This window comes from Leucoraja erinacea, chromosome 4 (genome assembly GCF_028641065.1).
Source record: "Leucoraja erinacea ecotype New England chromosome 4, Leri_hhj_1, whole genome shotgun sequence".
NCBI lineage: Eukaryota > Metazoa > Chordata > Chondrichthyes > Rajiformes > Rajidae > Leucoraja > Leucoraja erinaceus.
Genome location: NC_073380.1, coordinates 55,255,291 through 55,270,767, shown reverse-complemented (window position 1 = coordinate 55,270,767; position 15,477 = coordinate 55,255,291). Strand labels below are relative to the sequence as shown.

Here is a 15,477-nt window from a genome sequence, read left to right as displayed (position 1 = left end):
CAAGTATTTTTTGCACAAAGGGTGGTGGGTGCTGTCGGGAGTGTTTGAGGCAGATACAATAGTGGCATTTAAAATACTTTTTGGATTGGGTTGTAGAAATGCAGGGGATGGTGGGATATAGATTATATGCAGGCAGATATGAGTTGGTCTTGACATCATATTCGATACAGACATTGTGGACTTAAAGGCCCACTCTTGTCCTGTACTTACCTTTTTAAATTATTTTTTGGTAGCAGAACAAAGAATTCCTCTGAAGATAGACACGAATGCTGGAGCAACTCAGCAGGTCTGGCAGCATCTCTGGAGAAAAGGAATAGGTGATGTTTTGGGTTGAGACCCTTCTTCCTAAACAGGAGTCATCGAATGAGAATGGTCTCAACCTGAAACATCATCTATTCCTTTTCTCCAGAGATGCTGCCTGACCCGCTGAATTACTCCAGCACTTTGTCTATCTTTGGTATAAACCAGCATCTGCACTTTTTTGTTTCTACAATTCATCTGATAGTTTGAAAAAGGTTAACTATTCTGATAGTTAAGGGGCAGTTAAAATCTAAATGGCAATTACTATCTAAATGGCGTCGTTGGAAAAAGGGGGTGTACAACGGGATCTGGGGGTCCTTGTACATCAGTCTATGAAAGTAAGCATGCAGGTACAGCAGGCAGTGAAGAAAGCGAATGGCATTTTGGCCTTTATAACAAGAGTAATCGAATATAGGAGCAAAGAGGTCCTTCTGCAGTTGTACAGAGCCCTAGTGAGATCACACCTGGAATATTGTGTACAGTTGTAATCGCCTAATTTGAGGAAGGACATTCTTGCTATTGAGGGAGTGCAGCGTAGGTTTACAAGGTTAATTCCCGGGATGGCAGGACTGTCATATATTGAGAAAATGGAGCAGCTGGGCTTGTACACTCTGGAGTTTAGAAGGATGAGAGGGAATCTCATTGAAACCTTAAGATTGTTAAGGGTTTGGACACGCTAGAGGCAGGAAACACGTTCCCGATGTTGGGGGAGTCCAGAACCAGGGGCCACGGATTAAGAATAAGGAGTAAGTCATTTAGAACGGAGACAAGGAAACACTTTTTCTCACAGAGAGTGGCGAGTCTGTGGAATTCTCTGCCTCAGAGGGTGGGGGAGGCAGGTTCTCTGGAAGCTTTCAAGAGAGAGCTAGATAGGGCTCTTAAAAATAGCCGAGTCAGGAGATATGGGGAGAAGGCAGGAACAGGGTACTGATTGGGGATAATCAGCCATGATCACCTTGAATGGAGGTGCTGGCTCGAAGGGCCAAATGGCCTACTCCTGCACCTATTGTCTATTGTCTAAAACATATTAATCATCTTTTTGCAGTGTTCGTGACCAGGCTTGGAACATGCCCAGCAAGTCAGACAATACTAAATAAGCGAAAAGCTGAGCCAAGCTCTGAAGCTTTAAACAAGTAGCTACTTGTTTTCCAGTCAAATGCTTATTCTTATAAAAAATATAAATGGATAAGAGTAGAGATTTGGAATATCGCCAAATTGTAGTATTGGGTGGCATAGTGGCGCAGAGACCCAGGTTCAACCCTGACCTCGGGGCGTGTCTGTGTGAAGGTTGCACATTCTGCCAGCGACTGCAGGGGTTTCCTCCGATGCTCCAGTTTTCTACCGCATCACAATGTTTAAGAAACATTTAGACAGGTACATGGATAGGATAGGTTTAGAGGGACATGGACAAAAGCAGGCAAGTGGGTCGAGTGTAGATGGGGCATGTTGGTTGGTGTGGGCAAGTTGGGCCGAAGGGCCAATGCTGTATGACTCTAACCAAAAGATGTGCTGTTTTGTAGGTTAATTGGCTTCTGTAAATTGGCCCTAGTGTGTCAAGAGTGGATGAGGTAGTGGATAACAGAGCTGGTGTGAACTGGCGATCAACAGTTGACATAGACTCAGTATGACAAAGCTTCCATGCTGAATCCACTGCCCATTTAGGCGGCACGGTGGCGCAGCAGTAGAGTTGCTGCCATACAGCGCCAGAGACCCGGGTATGATCCTGACTATGGAGTTTGTACATTCTCCCCGTGACCTGCGTGGGTTTTCCACGAGTGATCTGGTTTCCTCCCACACTTCAAAAGACGTACAGGTTTGTAGGTTAATCGGCTTGGTATCATTGTAAATTGTCCCCGGTATATAGGATAATGTTAGTGTGTTTGGATCGCTGGTCAGCGCAGACTCTGTGCGCCGAGGGGCCCGTTTTGCATTGAATCTCTAAACCAAACCGCATCTGTAAACTAAACTAAAAAAAATCATCAACAGAGTTTCATTATATTAAAAAATAAAATCACCCACTAAATTTTTTGGACTAAATTTCTTACTTCATTGAATCAAAGTACATGATAGCAAATTATTCAGATCATCAGATTGGAAATACCATGTTTTAAAAAATAAATAATTGCATTTGGTCTCAGGCAGCGTAGTATTTTCTTTGGACTAAACACCAGTGGACAATCTCCAGCTGCCGTCTTCAATAAAATATAATCTTTGTGGAGCAGAATTAAACATGGTTCATAGACCTATCAAAACAAAGTAAATGAATTATAATACTCTATGTTGGGAGTGATTACTAAATTAATCTTGTGCAATCGGCCTTCTACATTCTAAAGTGACTGGTGTTCAAGGCCATTGCTGGATTATAGAAATTATGTAAAAATCACAATGATTAAGGGATTAGGGACAGTTGAGATGCATGAAAAAATAAATTATGATATTGTCCAGACTTTCCAATTAAGACATTGAACAGTGGACTATGCAATACTGTCACTGGTTCAAGATTGAACAAAAACTCACTAACCCCTATATCACTGGGAAAACCTTCCTTTGATAAAGTGTTCGGGAAAATAAGTAAAAAGCTGAATCAAAACTCTCAGCATATGAAGCTTTAAACAGGCAGCAATGTATATTATTCGTGGTGGAGAAGACAAGAGAGACCTTCCTGAGTTGCCTTGGCCGTGGTGTCTGACCAGAACCCGTCCGCCCAAAGGTTCGTCTGACCGTGGTACCGGGACGGAGCCACAGCAGATGTAGGGCACGAGGATCAAGGGCCGGTAGGAAGGTGAACCAGGGTAATCCCTCCAGCGCCTTCAAGGTGGGCTGCAAGATCAGCACTACGTGGACACAAAGATGGCCAGGCGAGGAGAGAGGGATGTCGGTCCACTGGCTGATCCAGTCGAAGGCGACGGAGGGAGCACCTGCAGGAGCCTGGGGCTGACCTGGATCAGGAATTGCTCCAGTAGACTGAGCATACTGGCAGACCAGACTGTGGACCTTGAAAATGGCACCAAAATATGTCAAAAGCTTGCAAATGTCAATATGCAAAAATAATTTCATTGCGCAGTTGCACATGTGACAAATAGAGCACCATTGAACCATTGATGGATGCATACATACAGTTTTTTACATTATAAAGCACCTTTGCAGCTATAGTGGAAGTCAATTTTGAAATTATTCAGTGAAAAATACTTCTGAACCAGTTACTGTAAGAATGCAATTCTCCTTCACAAAATAGTTAAACATATAATGAGCGTTTGACAGCACTGGGCCTGTACTCGCTGGAGTTTCAAAGAATAAGGGGCGACCTCACCGAATTGTGAAAGGCCTGGATAGAGTGAATGTGGAGAGGATGTTTCCACTCGTGGGAGAGTCTAGGGCCAGAGGGCATAGCCTCAAAATAAAAGGACGTACCTTTGGAAACAAGATTAGGAGGAATCTCTTTAGTCAGAGGGTGGTGAAACTATGGAATTCATTGCCACAGACAGCTGTGGAGGCCAAGTCATTGGATATTTTTAAGGCAGAGATTGACAGATTCTTGATTCGTACAAGCCTCAGGGGTTATGGGGAGAAGACAGGAGAATGAGGCCGAGAGGTAAAGATCGAAGAGTCATGGTTGAATGGCAGTGAAGACTTGATGGGCCGAATGGCCTAATTCTGCTCCGAGAATTTATGAACATGAAAAGGTACCTGAAGTAGGCACTTCTGCTTCATGGCACGGTAGCAGGCTCTGTAACTTTTAGCAGTTGGTTTATCAGCCAAACAGCATCCCCATTTTTTGACCATATGGAATCTTTTTGCGTGCCATATGTGGGTTTCCAGCCAGATGTTTTTCCTTTGTCTTCGATTAAATTCATGCAACAAATTTCCATGTCGTCGCCGGGCTTTGCGAGACTTGCTTTTTGATTGCTCTTTCTTCAAATGGGCAATTTTTTCCATCTGTAGGGAGTCACCGGTCAGTAAGTTGTTCATTTAGGCAATTTTCAACTTAAGTGTCACAGCAGAGAAATAAACCCTCCGACCCAACTTGCCCAAGCTGCCCCATCTACACTAGTCCCACCTGCCTGCATTTGGCCCATATCCCTGTCCACGTACTTTTTAAATTATGTTTAGAAGGATGAGTAGGGACCTCATTGAAACTTATCAAATAGTGAAAGGCCTGGTTAGAGTGGATGTGGAGAGGATGTTCCCACTAGTGGGAGAGTCCAGGACCAGAATCTATAGCCTCAAAATAAAAGGATGTATCTTTAGGAAGGAATTGAGGAGGAATTTCTTTAGTCAGAGGGTGGTGAGCCTGTGGAATTCATTGCTAGAGGCTGTGGAAGTCAAGTCAATGGATATTTTTCAGGCGGAGATTGACAGATTCTTGATTAGTAACGGTGTCAGGAGGTATGGGGAGAATACAGGAGAAGGGGTTGAAAGGGAAAGATTTGCCATGAAAGATTCAGCCACGATTTAATGGCGGAGTAGACCTCATGGGCTGAAAGGGGTAATACTACTCGTATAACTTATGAAATTATAAAGTACCTGCCTTAACTCCTCTGGTAGCTTGTTCCATAAACCCACCACCATCTGTATGAAACTTCACAAACATACGTTTCATCAACTTTTGAACGCAGTTTACTTCAGAGCAACGTTCCCACTACAGTTTCAACCAGTTGCAACTTAACTTATAAAATGGGTGTATATAATAATCATAATCATACTTTATTAGCCAAGTATGTTTTGCAGCATTAGAGGAATTTATAGTCCATTATAGAGTCAAAGAGTGATACAGCTCAAAATGGACCTGTGGGCCGCAATGTTCATATTGTTCATCAACAGGATCTATGGTACTCACGTATGGTATGACGACTGATATTCAAATGTAATATGCTCTCAAAATTTTTGAAATCTTAACTACTCATTTATCTGCTTTCATTTCAACCTTGGGGCGGCACGGTGACGCAGCAGTAGAGTTGCTGCCTTACAATCTGAGAGACCCAGATTTGATCCTGTCTACTTGTGCTGTCTGTACAGAGTTTGTATGTTCTCCCTGTAACCACGTGGGAGAACATACAAATCTTCCTTCACACCAATGACATGCAGGTTTGTCAGTTAATTGGCTTCAGTAAAGATTGTAAATTGTCCCTGGTGTAGGATAGTGCCAGTGTACAGGGATCACTGGTCGGCGCTGACTCGGTGGGCCGAAGGGCCTGTTTCCATGCTGCATCTCTCAACTAAACCATGCTTTCCTTTCCCAGTTCTTCATCTTTGAGCTCCTCTGAATTTGCATAGCATGTAGAATAAGCTTTTAACTGTATCTCTATGCACGTGACAATACACAAACTGATCCAAAGTACCCATCATTTACTAATCGTATTTACGACATTTGGCCCATTGTCTCTTATGTTCTGCTGATTCACCGACTAATCAATGTTGTTCTGTGGCCCGAGACCATTCTCTTCACTATCAACAACATCACCACTAATTATAATCCAAACTCAAAATCTTTTAAAAAGATAATTTAAAAAATGCTAAAATAGCAATAAAGGTTCACCAGTGATTTTCCGGCACCCGTTATGGATTATGTGTTTTGCCGGAACAACAGCAGCTACAGCCACCGAGAGGAGACAAAAGGTATCCGAATGGTCTGTCCAGGCATCGAGATACCAGCCCGTAAATTCGGCCTCGGAAGTCGGCTATGAGAACAGATCTGCCGGCTCCAGCTGGGCCAGAGTTCCAGAGCCCTAGCCACAGGCGGCTGTGGAGGCCAAGTCATTGGGTATTTTTAAGGCGGAGATTGGCAGATTCTTGATTAGCACGGGTGTCAGGGGTTATGGGACAAGGCAGGAGAATGAGGTTGAGAGGGAAAGATAGATCAGCCATTATTGGCTGGTGGAGTAGTCTAATTCTGCTTCCATGACTTATGAATTTAAGAAGTTGCAGTTCTTTTTCAGTTACAGATATAAGCGATCCATCCAAATAGGTCTACCTTCCACCTTAAAATAATCATAACCCTTCACCCCAACTCACAGCAACCAACAAACCAAATAATTTCTTCTTTGTTTTCGCCCCAAGCAGACGACTATTCCCAGCACTAATAACTTTGATTAATTTGTAATAAATTTACCTCTTTCTTTGCAATTTCCCGAAGTCTTCGTGGGAGACGTTTAGCGTTGTTGCTCATTGCTCTTCTACGCAAATGTGGTGGCAAGGACTGCAGAAACTGGGAGTTAGATTTGTGCACTACTGCTTTTAACATGGCATTGATTTCTGCAGCACGGTGTTGAGCAAAGTCTCTGGCTGCAATGTAAAAAAATAAACGTTTAAGACAAAACTTTCCTTTTCCCAACTCTACCCTAATTTCTTCTCGCTTGCACGTATTCCTGAAGCTGATAAATGCTCAAACCATTTGATCATAGAACAATACACCACAGAAATGAGCCTTTAAGCCCACATTCTGCATGCTGTACATCATTAGAAATTTTTCAATGTAGAGACAGCGTGGAAACAGGACCCTCTGGCCCATCGAGTCCATGCTGACCATCAATTACCATTGTCAACTCACTTTCTCCTTCCAAAGACACTAACCTGCTGAGTAAAACAGCGGTAGAATTGCTGCCTTACAGCACCAGAGACCCTGGTTCGTTCCTGACTATGGGTGCTGTCTGTACAGAGTTTGTACGTTCTCCCTGTGATCATGTGGGTTTTTTCAGGGTGCTCCTGTTTCCTCCCACACTACAAAGACGTACAGGTTTGTAGGTTATTTGGCTTGGTATAACTGTAAATTGTCCCTAGTGTGTATGATTGTCCTACTGTACGGGGATCACTGATCGGTGCGGACTCAGTGGGCCGAAGGGCCTGTTTCTGCACTGTATCTCTACAGTCTAGAGCTGAAAATGTATTTTGTTACTGCAAGCTAAAAATACTAACGGTTGTTTGTTACGTAGTCTAATCGAGTTATGTGCCGATTGAAAAAAAAAATCCTTGTCAATTTCAAGGCCTTGGTGAGCCTAAGGGCCTGTTTCCGTGCTGCATCTCTAAATAATTTGGAATTTCCACCAAGCAGCTGGATTCATTATTTTGTGCCTAACCTTTCTTTATCAAACCTGATCGCTTGACATATCATCAGCTATGCCATGAGCCCGGAATCTGGAATTTCTACTGCAAGCCTCTCCATCTCTTCTTTAAGAGCTCTTCAAAACCTACCTTCTATTCAGATTCCGATTAGTGTATTGTTGTCTACACTCGGGCACAATTAAATCCTTTGATCATGTGAAGGCCAGTGTAAGTATACAATAAATACAACTATGATCAACAAATAACCCAATGTGATCTAATATCTCATGTTATGATTGATACTGCTTCTGTAATACTACAATACTTTACAACATAATTATTGTTACACACGTTAAGCTGTTGCTGACAAGAGCAGAGTAATTACTTACCATACAGGAATTTGGGAACATTTTGAAAATGTTTTTGATCACTTCCTTGGCTTCTGTGGCAATATCCTCCATGCAAACCTCTCTGCTGATCTCGGTAATTGGCATCTGAATTTCAAAGTAAAAACTAGTGATTGATGGAAAAGAATCTTTCTCAATACAGAAAGACTAAAAGTCTAGAAAGTTTTACAACTGTTTTTAAACTAAGAGGGACCTAGCATGGGGGGGGGGGGGTCTGCCGAAAACTAAGATGGGCCTAGTATGGGGGTGGGGAGCAGTTGAGAACAAAGAGAGACCTGGCAGCGAGGGATGGGGTCGTTGAGAACGTAGAGAGACCAACAAAAATCTAATGAGTACTTTTTGTAACTTTGTCCGTGCCAGAAATATGGTGACTTTTGCGCACTTTGTGTATTGTATGCAAAAAACAAAGAATTTCACCGTGAATGCCGAACATTAGAAATTTTTGAGAATTTATAGACAAAGCTTGGAAACAGGCCCTTCGGCCCATCAAGTCCACGCCAACTATTGATTACCATCGATAACTCAGTTTCTCCTTCCAAAGACACTAACCTGCTGAGTGTACAGTGACACAGCGGTAGACCCTGGGATCAATCCTGGTTATGGGTGCTGTCTGTACAGAGTTTGTATGTTCTCCCTGTGATCCCGTGGGTTATCTCTGGGTACTCTGGTTTCCTCCCACACTCCAAAGACATACAGGTTTGTAGGTTAATTGGCTTCAGTAAAAATTGTAAATTGTCCCTAGTGTGTATGATAGTGCTTGTGTACGGGGATCGCTGTTCGGTGCGGACTTGGTGGGCTGAAGGGCCTGTTTCCGTGCTGAACCACTAAAGTCTAAAGCTAAAAATGTATTTTGTTTCTGTAAGCAAAAAATACTAAAGGTTGTTTGTTACATTGTTTAATAGAGTTACCGGGTAAGCGCCGATCAAAACGATTCCTTGTCAATTTCATGCAGTGTCAATTTCAATAGCCTCCTCCGTGTAACTAGCAGCCTGTATTCTTAAAGGGACAATCCACTATAACTGAAATCCATTATAAAGAGGTCTTAATAACGAGAGTTTACTGTATTGGGATAAAAGATTGTTTGTGCACAGCTCGACCATATTGAAGTTTAGGTTTTCTCCACCACCAACACATCCCTCCAATCCCCAACAGTGACTCACAACCTGAGAGTGGTGAATTTACAAGTAGCATCCAAGCAAATGCAGATGAGTATTATAATGGATCTTTTTCGTGTGTAGGAACTGCAAATGCTGGTCAAAACCAAAGATAGACAAAAAAAAGTTGGAGTAATTCATCGGGTCAGTCAGCATCGCTGGATAAAAGGAATAGATGATGTTTCGGGTCGAGACCCTTCTTCAGACTGAGAGTCAGGGGAAAGGGAAACAAGAGATATAGAACAAATCAATGAAAGATATACAAAAAAGTACTGATAATAAAGGAAACAGGCCTTTGTTAGATGTACTCTTTGAATCACTTCCGTTTGGAAGGCGACTCCGGACTGTCAATGCTGCCAAAGCCAGACATAAAAACAGTTTTTATCCACAAGTAGTTGCTCTACTTAACAGCCAAAAATCTGCAGCCTCCCTTTGATCTGGTATTTTGTTGGTTCACATGCTTGATCAATAGTGTTTTATCATTAATGTTTTATTATTATTAATGTTTAGTGTTTTCTGAGTCATTTGTAACTGTCACTGTGTGTCATGTTGTTACTTGTGGGCGGAGCACCAAAGCAAATTCCTTGAATGTGAATACTTGGCCAATAAACTTACTTACTTATGCTCGGTGAAAACGAGTACAGACAATAAATCTCAACCAGACGACTGAAGCTGGTACAACTTGGGTGGGGGAGGGATGGAGAGAGATGGGATGCAGGGCTTAGATAAATCAATATTCATACCACTGGGTTGTAAGCTGCCCAAGCGAAATAGGAGATGCTGTTCCTCTGATTTGAATTTGGCCTCACTCTGATAATGGAGGAGGCCTAGAACAGAAAGGTCAGGATGGGATGGGGAATTAAAGTGTTTGGCTACCGGGACATCAACTTCCATCCTGCACTCAAATTCACTTGGATCTCTGACGTGCCTCCTCGTTACCCCACAGCTCCGTTCTTGCTCCCCCTCCCCCGCGTCACAACACTACCAATACTTTACAACATAATTACTGTTGCACACGATAAGCTGGTACTGACAAGAGCAGAGTAATTACTTACCATTTATGAATTTGGGAACATTTTGAAAATGTTTTTGATCACTTCCTTGGCTTCTATGGCAATATCCTCCATGCAAACCTCTCTGCTGATCTCGGGAATTGACATCTGAATTCCAAAGTAAAAACTAGTGATTGATAGAACAAAATATCTCAACACAGAAAAACTAAATGTACTAATTAGAGTCATGTTGGTCCCTGTTCGTTCTCTCTGATTATCCCCTCCCTCCCCCCACCCGCCGGATGGCTCTTTCTGAAACTAAGAGGCACTAAGAGGTGGGGGGAGGGATAATCACCGAGAACATAGAGGGACCAACATGACTCTAATTAGTACTTTTTCCATCTTTATCGGTGCCAGAAACATGGCGACTCTTTTGTGCACTTGTATGGAAAAAAAAATAATTTAAAGACCTCAAACCCCAAAATATGCTTTGCCGTGACATATCTCCATCGACATTCTCTTTAAGCCCATTGATTACCTGTTATAAACCAATTTATTAGAGTCATAGAGCCAGAGTCATTCAGCACAGAAACAGGCCCTTTGGCCCAACTCTTTCCATACTGACCAAATTGGCCCATCTAAGCTCATCCCATATCCCTCTAAACGTTTCCTATCCACGAACCTGTCCAAGTGTCTTTTAAATGTTGTTATTGTACCTGCCTCAACTACCTCCTCTGGCAGCTCGTTCCATATACCCACCATCCTCAGAGTAAAATGTTCTTTTATTATTACATCATGGACACTTCACACCACCGTAGATCCATTTTCTTTTTACCAAATTGCACGGGTGTCCACAATGTCCGGGAGATTGGCGCTGATATGGACTGTTATCAATCTTTCAAAGCACTTCGATGTTAGAGGTACTTAGCAGCAGTTATTGAAGCAGATCACTTAACTATTCTTGGGGATTGGAATGATGGAGATGTGGATGGTAGACTGTTGAAGTGACTGGTTGAAGATGTCAACAAAGACTATGACCATTTGATCGGCACATGGTTTCAGAATCCATCCTTGTATTCTTGTATTGTATTCAAATTTTATTGTCGTTGCCTCACTTTGAGACAACGAAATGAATTTCCCGTACAGCAGTATCGTTAAAAAAAAATCACAAGAAAAATAATAAAAATAAATAATAAATAAATAATAAAACATATTAAAAAATAAAATTGAAATTGAATTAAAAATTTAACAAAAGCACAAACACAAATTAGTACTTTTTTCATCTTCCAGGGTCTTCATTCACCAAGGGCCATTTTCCTCTCGTGCCCTTGATGGAATTCAGGCTCTACCTCACACACTTGGTTTCGGCTCAATTTTAGTTTAGTTTAGAGATACAGTGTGGAAAATGGCCCTTTGGCCCACTGAGTCCGCGCCGACCAGCGATCCTTGCAAACCTACACACACTAGGGACAACTTACAATTAACCTTCAAACTTGTACGTCTTTCGAGTGTGGGAGGAAACCGGAGATCCCTGGGAAAGGGGAGAACTTACAAACTCCGTGCAGGCAAGGACCAGTAGTCAGGATCAAACCCCATTTTCTGGCACTGTAAGGCAGCAACTCAACCAATGCGCCACTGTGTCGCAATTTAATTGAACCTCTAGTTTGTTCTGAAATTCTTTCTTGGCATCTCTGATTTTAGCCATACGGAGATCATACTTGGTCATTATTGTACAATGTAGGATCATCCCTGTTGAAAACATTGGATGTCCATAAGTTATAGGAGCAGAAGTAGACCATTCAGCCTATCGAGCCTATCATGGCACATCAATCTTTTCCTCACAACCCCATTCTCCCGTCTTCTCCCCATAACATTTGACACCCTTAAAAATCAAGAATCTGTTAATCTTTGCTGTAAAAACACCCAATGACTTGCCCATCACATCCGTCTGTGGCAATGAATTCCACAGATTCACCACCCTCTGACAATTCCTCCACATCACCTTTCTAAATGTACATCTTTTTTACTCTGAGGTGTTGCCCTCTGGTCTTAAACTCTTCCCACTAGTGGAAATATCTCTCCACATCCACTCTATCCAGGATCAGAGATGAAACTCCCTGTTATAATCATAGAGTGTGCGAAACAGCCCAGCTTGCCCACACCGACCAACATGTCCCATCTACGCTAGTCCCACCTGCCTGCATTTGGCCTACATCCCTCCTAACCTGTCCTATCCACGCACCTGCCCAAATGTTTCTTAACGTTGCAATACCTCAATTACCTCCTCCGGCAGCTCATTCCATACACCCACCAACCTCGGAGAGAAAAAGTCACCCCTCAAGCTCTTACTAAATCCTTCCCCCCCTCATCTTAATCACATGTCCTCTGGCTCTCAATTCCCCTGCTCTGAGAAAGAGACTCTGTGCGTCTACCAGATCTATTCCTCTCATGATTTTGTACACCCAACATTTCTAGCTAGAAAGGACCCTAAATATGACCTATGATAAGAATGTAGCAAAGCCAACAGAACTTTGAGCAATGTAAACTTTTCCAACAATAGAGCAAATATTTTATTTATTGCCCATTGTTCTAGTAAATGTTGCTTGAAACTTCAGCGGAGTCAAACACTGTACAGCGTCACAAAGCTCTGTAAAGTAGCCATCCCATCTTGTGGATTACCTGACTGAGATTCTATTCCTGATCGACCAGCCCCTGGATCGGATGATGTAAAGGTGACGTTGCTAGGCTGGTTTCTCATCTTCTTGGCGTATTTCTTGTCTTTTCGATTGATTCCAGACATGTCTTTGTAAAAGAAAAACATATCTCAATACCAATATTCACACAAATGAACCAAATGCACTGAAAACTCGACTGTTGCAAAACAAGCAATAAGCCAAACAATCCCACAAATGTGTTCCACCTTTCAACAGATCACAACTAGTCTGATCTTGGCCTTGGCTCCACTTTTGTTACTCTCTGAAGCTTTTACAGTCATACGGCCTGGAAACAGGCCCTTCGGCCCAACTTGCCCACACTGGCCAAAGCCCCATCTACACTTGCCCCACCTGCTAGTTTTGCACTCTCTATCTTCCTCTTTGGTCTATCTATTGTCTTTGATTTGGCTTAATTGTATCTATGTATTGTACTAACTGACTTGCATGCAAAACTAAGTTTTCATTGTACCTCAGTACCTGTACAATAATAAACCTAAAAACTATATCCATTTTTAAATGAGGCACAAAAGTACACAGTACTCCTGATGTAGTCTTTCTAAATCCCCGTGCAGTTGTAGCATGACTTTCCCACTCGCAGACGACACCACCATTGCTGGCCAAATATGAAATAACGATGAGCCAGAGCACAGGAAGGACATTGAGAACCTCGTGTCCTGGTGTCGATACAACAACCTTTCTCTCAATGTTAGCAAGACAAAGGAGATAGTGATCAACTTCAGGAAGTGAAGCGGTACGCATACCCCAATTGGTGTGCAATGACAGGGCCGAAGCAGAGATGGTTGAAATTTTCAAATTCCTGGGAGTAAATATTACCAACAGCTTCTCCTGGACCATCATATTGAAGCAATGGCCAAGGAAGCACACCGATGCCTCAACTTCCTTAGAAGGTTCATGAAGTTCCGCATGTCCCCAACAACTCTCATCAACTTCTACAGATGCGCCGAAGAAAGCATTTTATCGGGTGCATCACAGCATGGTTTGGGAACAGCTTCATCCAAGATCACAAGACCCGTAGCCCAGGCCATCACACAATCCAAACTCCCTTCCATTTATTCCACATGCTGCCTTAGCACGGCCAGCAGCATAATCAAGGATGAGCCTCGCCCTGGCCATTCCCTCTTCTCCCCTCTCCCACCGGGCAAAAGGTACAGATGTGTGAAAACGCACACCTCCAGGTATAGGGACAGTTTCTTCCCAGCTGTTATCAGGCAACTGAACCATCCTACCACAAGAGAGCAGTCCTGAACTACTATCTACCTCAGTGGAGACCGTTGGACTAGCTTTGATTGGGCTTGACTTTATCTTGCACTAAACGTTATTCACATTTCCTTTTTCATGTATCTGTACACTGTGAATGGCTCGATTGTAATCATGCACTGTCTTTCCGCTGACTGGTTAGCACGCAACAAAAGTGACAATAAACTAAACCCAACTCAACCCTTGAACTCCACCCACATACAGCTAAGGCTAAATTAGGTCAAGAAGGCCGTTACAGGAAAATATATTTTTTGCTACACATATATCCTCTGACAACATAATTGTTAAGGATTATTACACCGCCTAAAAGGTGTTGCTTCAGGAAAGGGAAACTTATCATACTTACCTGGTGTTAATTTTGTGCCCCCAGATTTTATCGCGAAATCAAGAGAGAAATTGTGGTACATCCACGTCAGACTGCCTGAGGGAAGAGAAAGACTTAATATTTCAGGCCGATGACCTGTCATCAAAATTAATTTGGTATTATTGATAAGTCACATGATGCTTCTGTTGATTTTTAAATGTCATAAGTTGATATGTTCATAAATCATAGGAGCAGAATTAGGCCATTCGACCCTACTCCGCCATTCAATCATGGTTGAACTATCTTTCCCTCTCCACCATTTTCCTGCCTTCTCCTCAAAATCCTGACTGCCGTACTAATCAAGAATCTGTCAATCTCTGCTGTAAATACCCAATCACGGCCTTCATAGCCGTCTGTGGCAATGAACTCCACCGACTCACCGCCCTCTGCCTAAAGAAATTCCTTCCCATCTCCTTTTTAAAGGTTCATTCTTTTACTCTGAGGCTGTACCCTCTGGTCCTAGGCTCTCCCACTACTCTCCACATTCAACCTATCTCTGGAAGACATAAATAGGCAATATTTTGGGTCAGGCCATATCTTCAGACTGATTGCTATATTAAGGGGTGGCACAGTGGTAGTGTTGCTGCCTTACAGTGCCAGAGAACCGGGTTCGATCCTGACTTTGGGTGCTGTCTGTATGGAGAATGTTTGTTCGCCTGTGATCCCGCCGGCTTCCTCCGAGTGCACCATTTCCGCCCACATCCCAAAGGTGTGCAGGTTGGTAGGTTATTTGTCTTCTGAAAAATTGTCCCTATGTGTGTAGGATTGAACTAATGTACAGGTGATCACTGGTTGGCACAGACTCAGTGGGCTGAAGGGCCAGTTTCTAAACTAACCTATTTCTGTATAGGTTTGAAGTGAGGGGGGAAATTATTAATTGGAAACTGAGGGGCAATCGGTTTACACAAATGGTGGTGAGTATATGAATCGAGCTACTGGAGGAGGTAGTTGAAGCAGGTAATACTGCAATGTTTAAGAAACATTTAGACGGGTAAATGGATAGGACAGGTTTAGTGGGATATGGGCCAAATGCAGGCAGGTGGGACTACTGTAGATGGGGTATGCTGGTTGATGTGGGCATGTTGGCCCAAAGGACCCGTTTTCACACTTTATGACTCTCTCCACAGAATCTGTTCAACCTGCAGAGTGTTTCCAGCATTTTCCATTTTTACTTCTCTGATAGTCAATATTTCAAGGAGACTCCTTGAAGTTTTATTTTCTTCCTCACTC

General features: G+C 42.7%; 1 protein-coding gene across 4 annotated transcripts in view; it reads right to left on the bottom strand.

The window, feature by feature from the left end:
* The window catches only part of pop1 (POP1 homolog, ribonuclease P/MRP subunit), a 42,588-nt gene that overhangs the window by 26,336 nt on the left and 775 nt on the right, over positions 1-15,477 (bottom strand). For 3 of the 4 annotated variants that reach the window (XM_055634325.1, XM_055634329.1, XM_055634326.1), the window contains exons 2-7: positions 14,230-14,304; positions 12,571-12,693; positions 9,955-10,059; positions 7,728-7,832; positions 6,410-6,582; positions 3,988-4,236 (exon numbers count right to left, since the gene is read on the bottom strand). In XM_055634325.1, the coding sequence (XP_055490300.1) occupies positions 3,988-4,236; positions 6,410-6,582; positions 7,728-7,832; positions 9,955-10,059; positions 12,571-12,693; positions 14,230-14,290 (816 nt within the window). In that variant the 5' untranslated portion in view covers positions 14,291-14,304. The remainder of the gene's footprint in view (positions 1-3,987; positions 4,237-6,409; positions 6,583-7,727; positions 7,833-9,954; positions 10,060-12,570; positions 12,694-14,229; positions 14,305-15,477) is intronic. The other variant, XM_055634327.1, reaches the window with a different exon arrangement.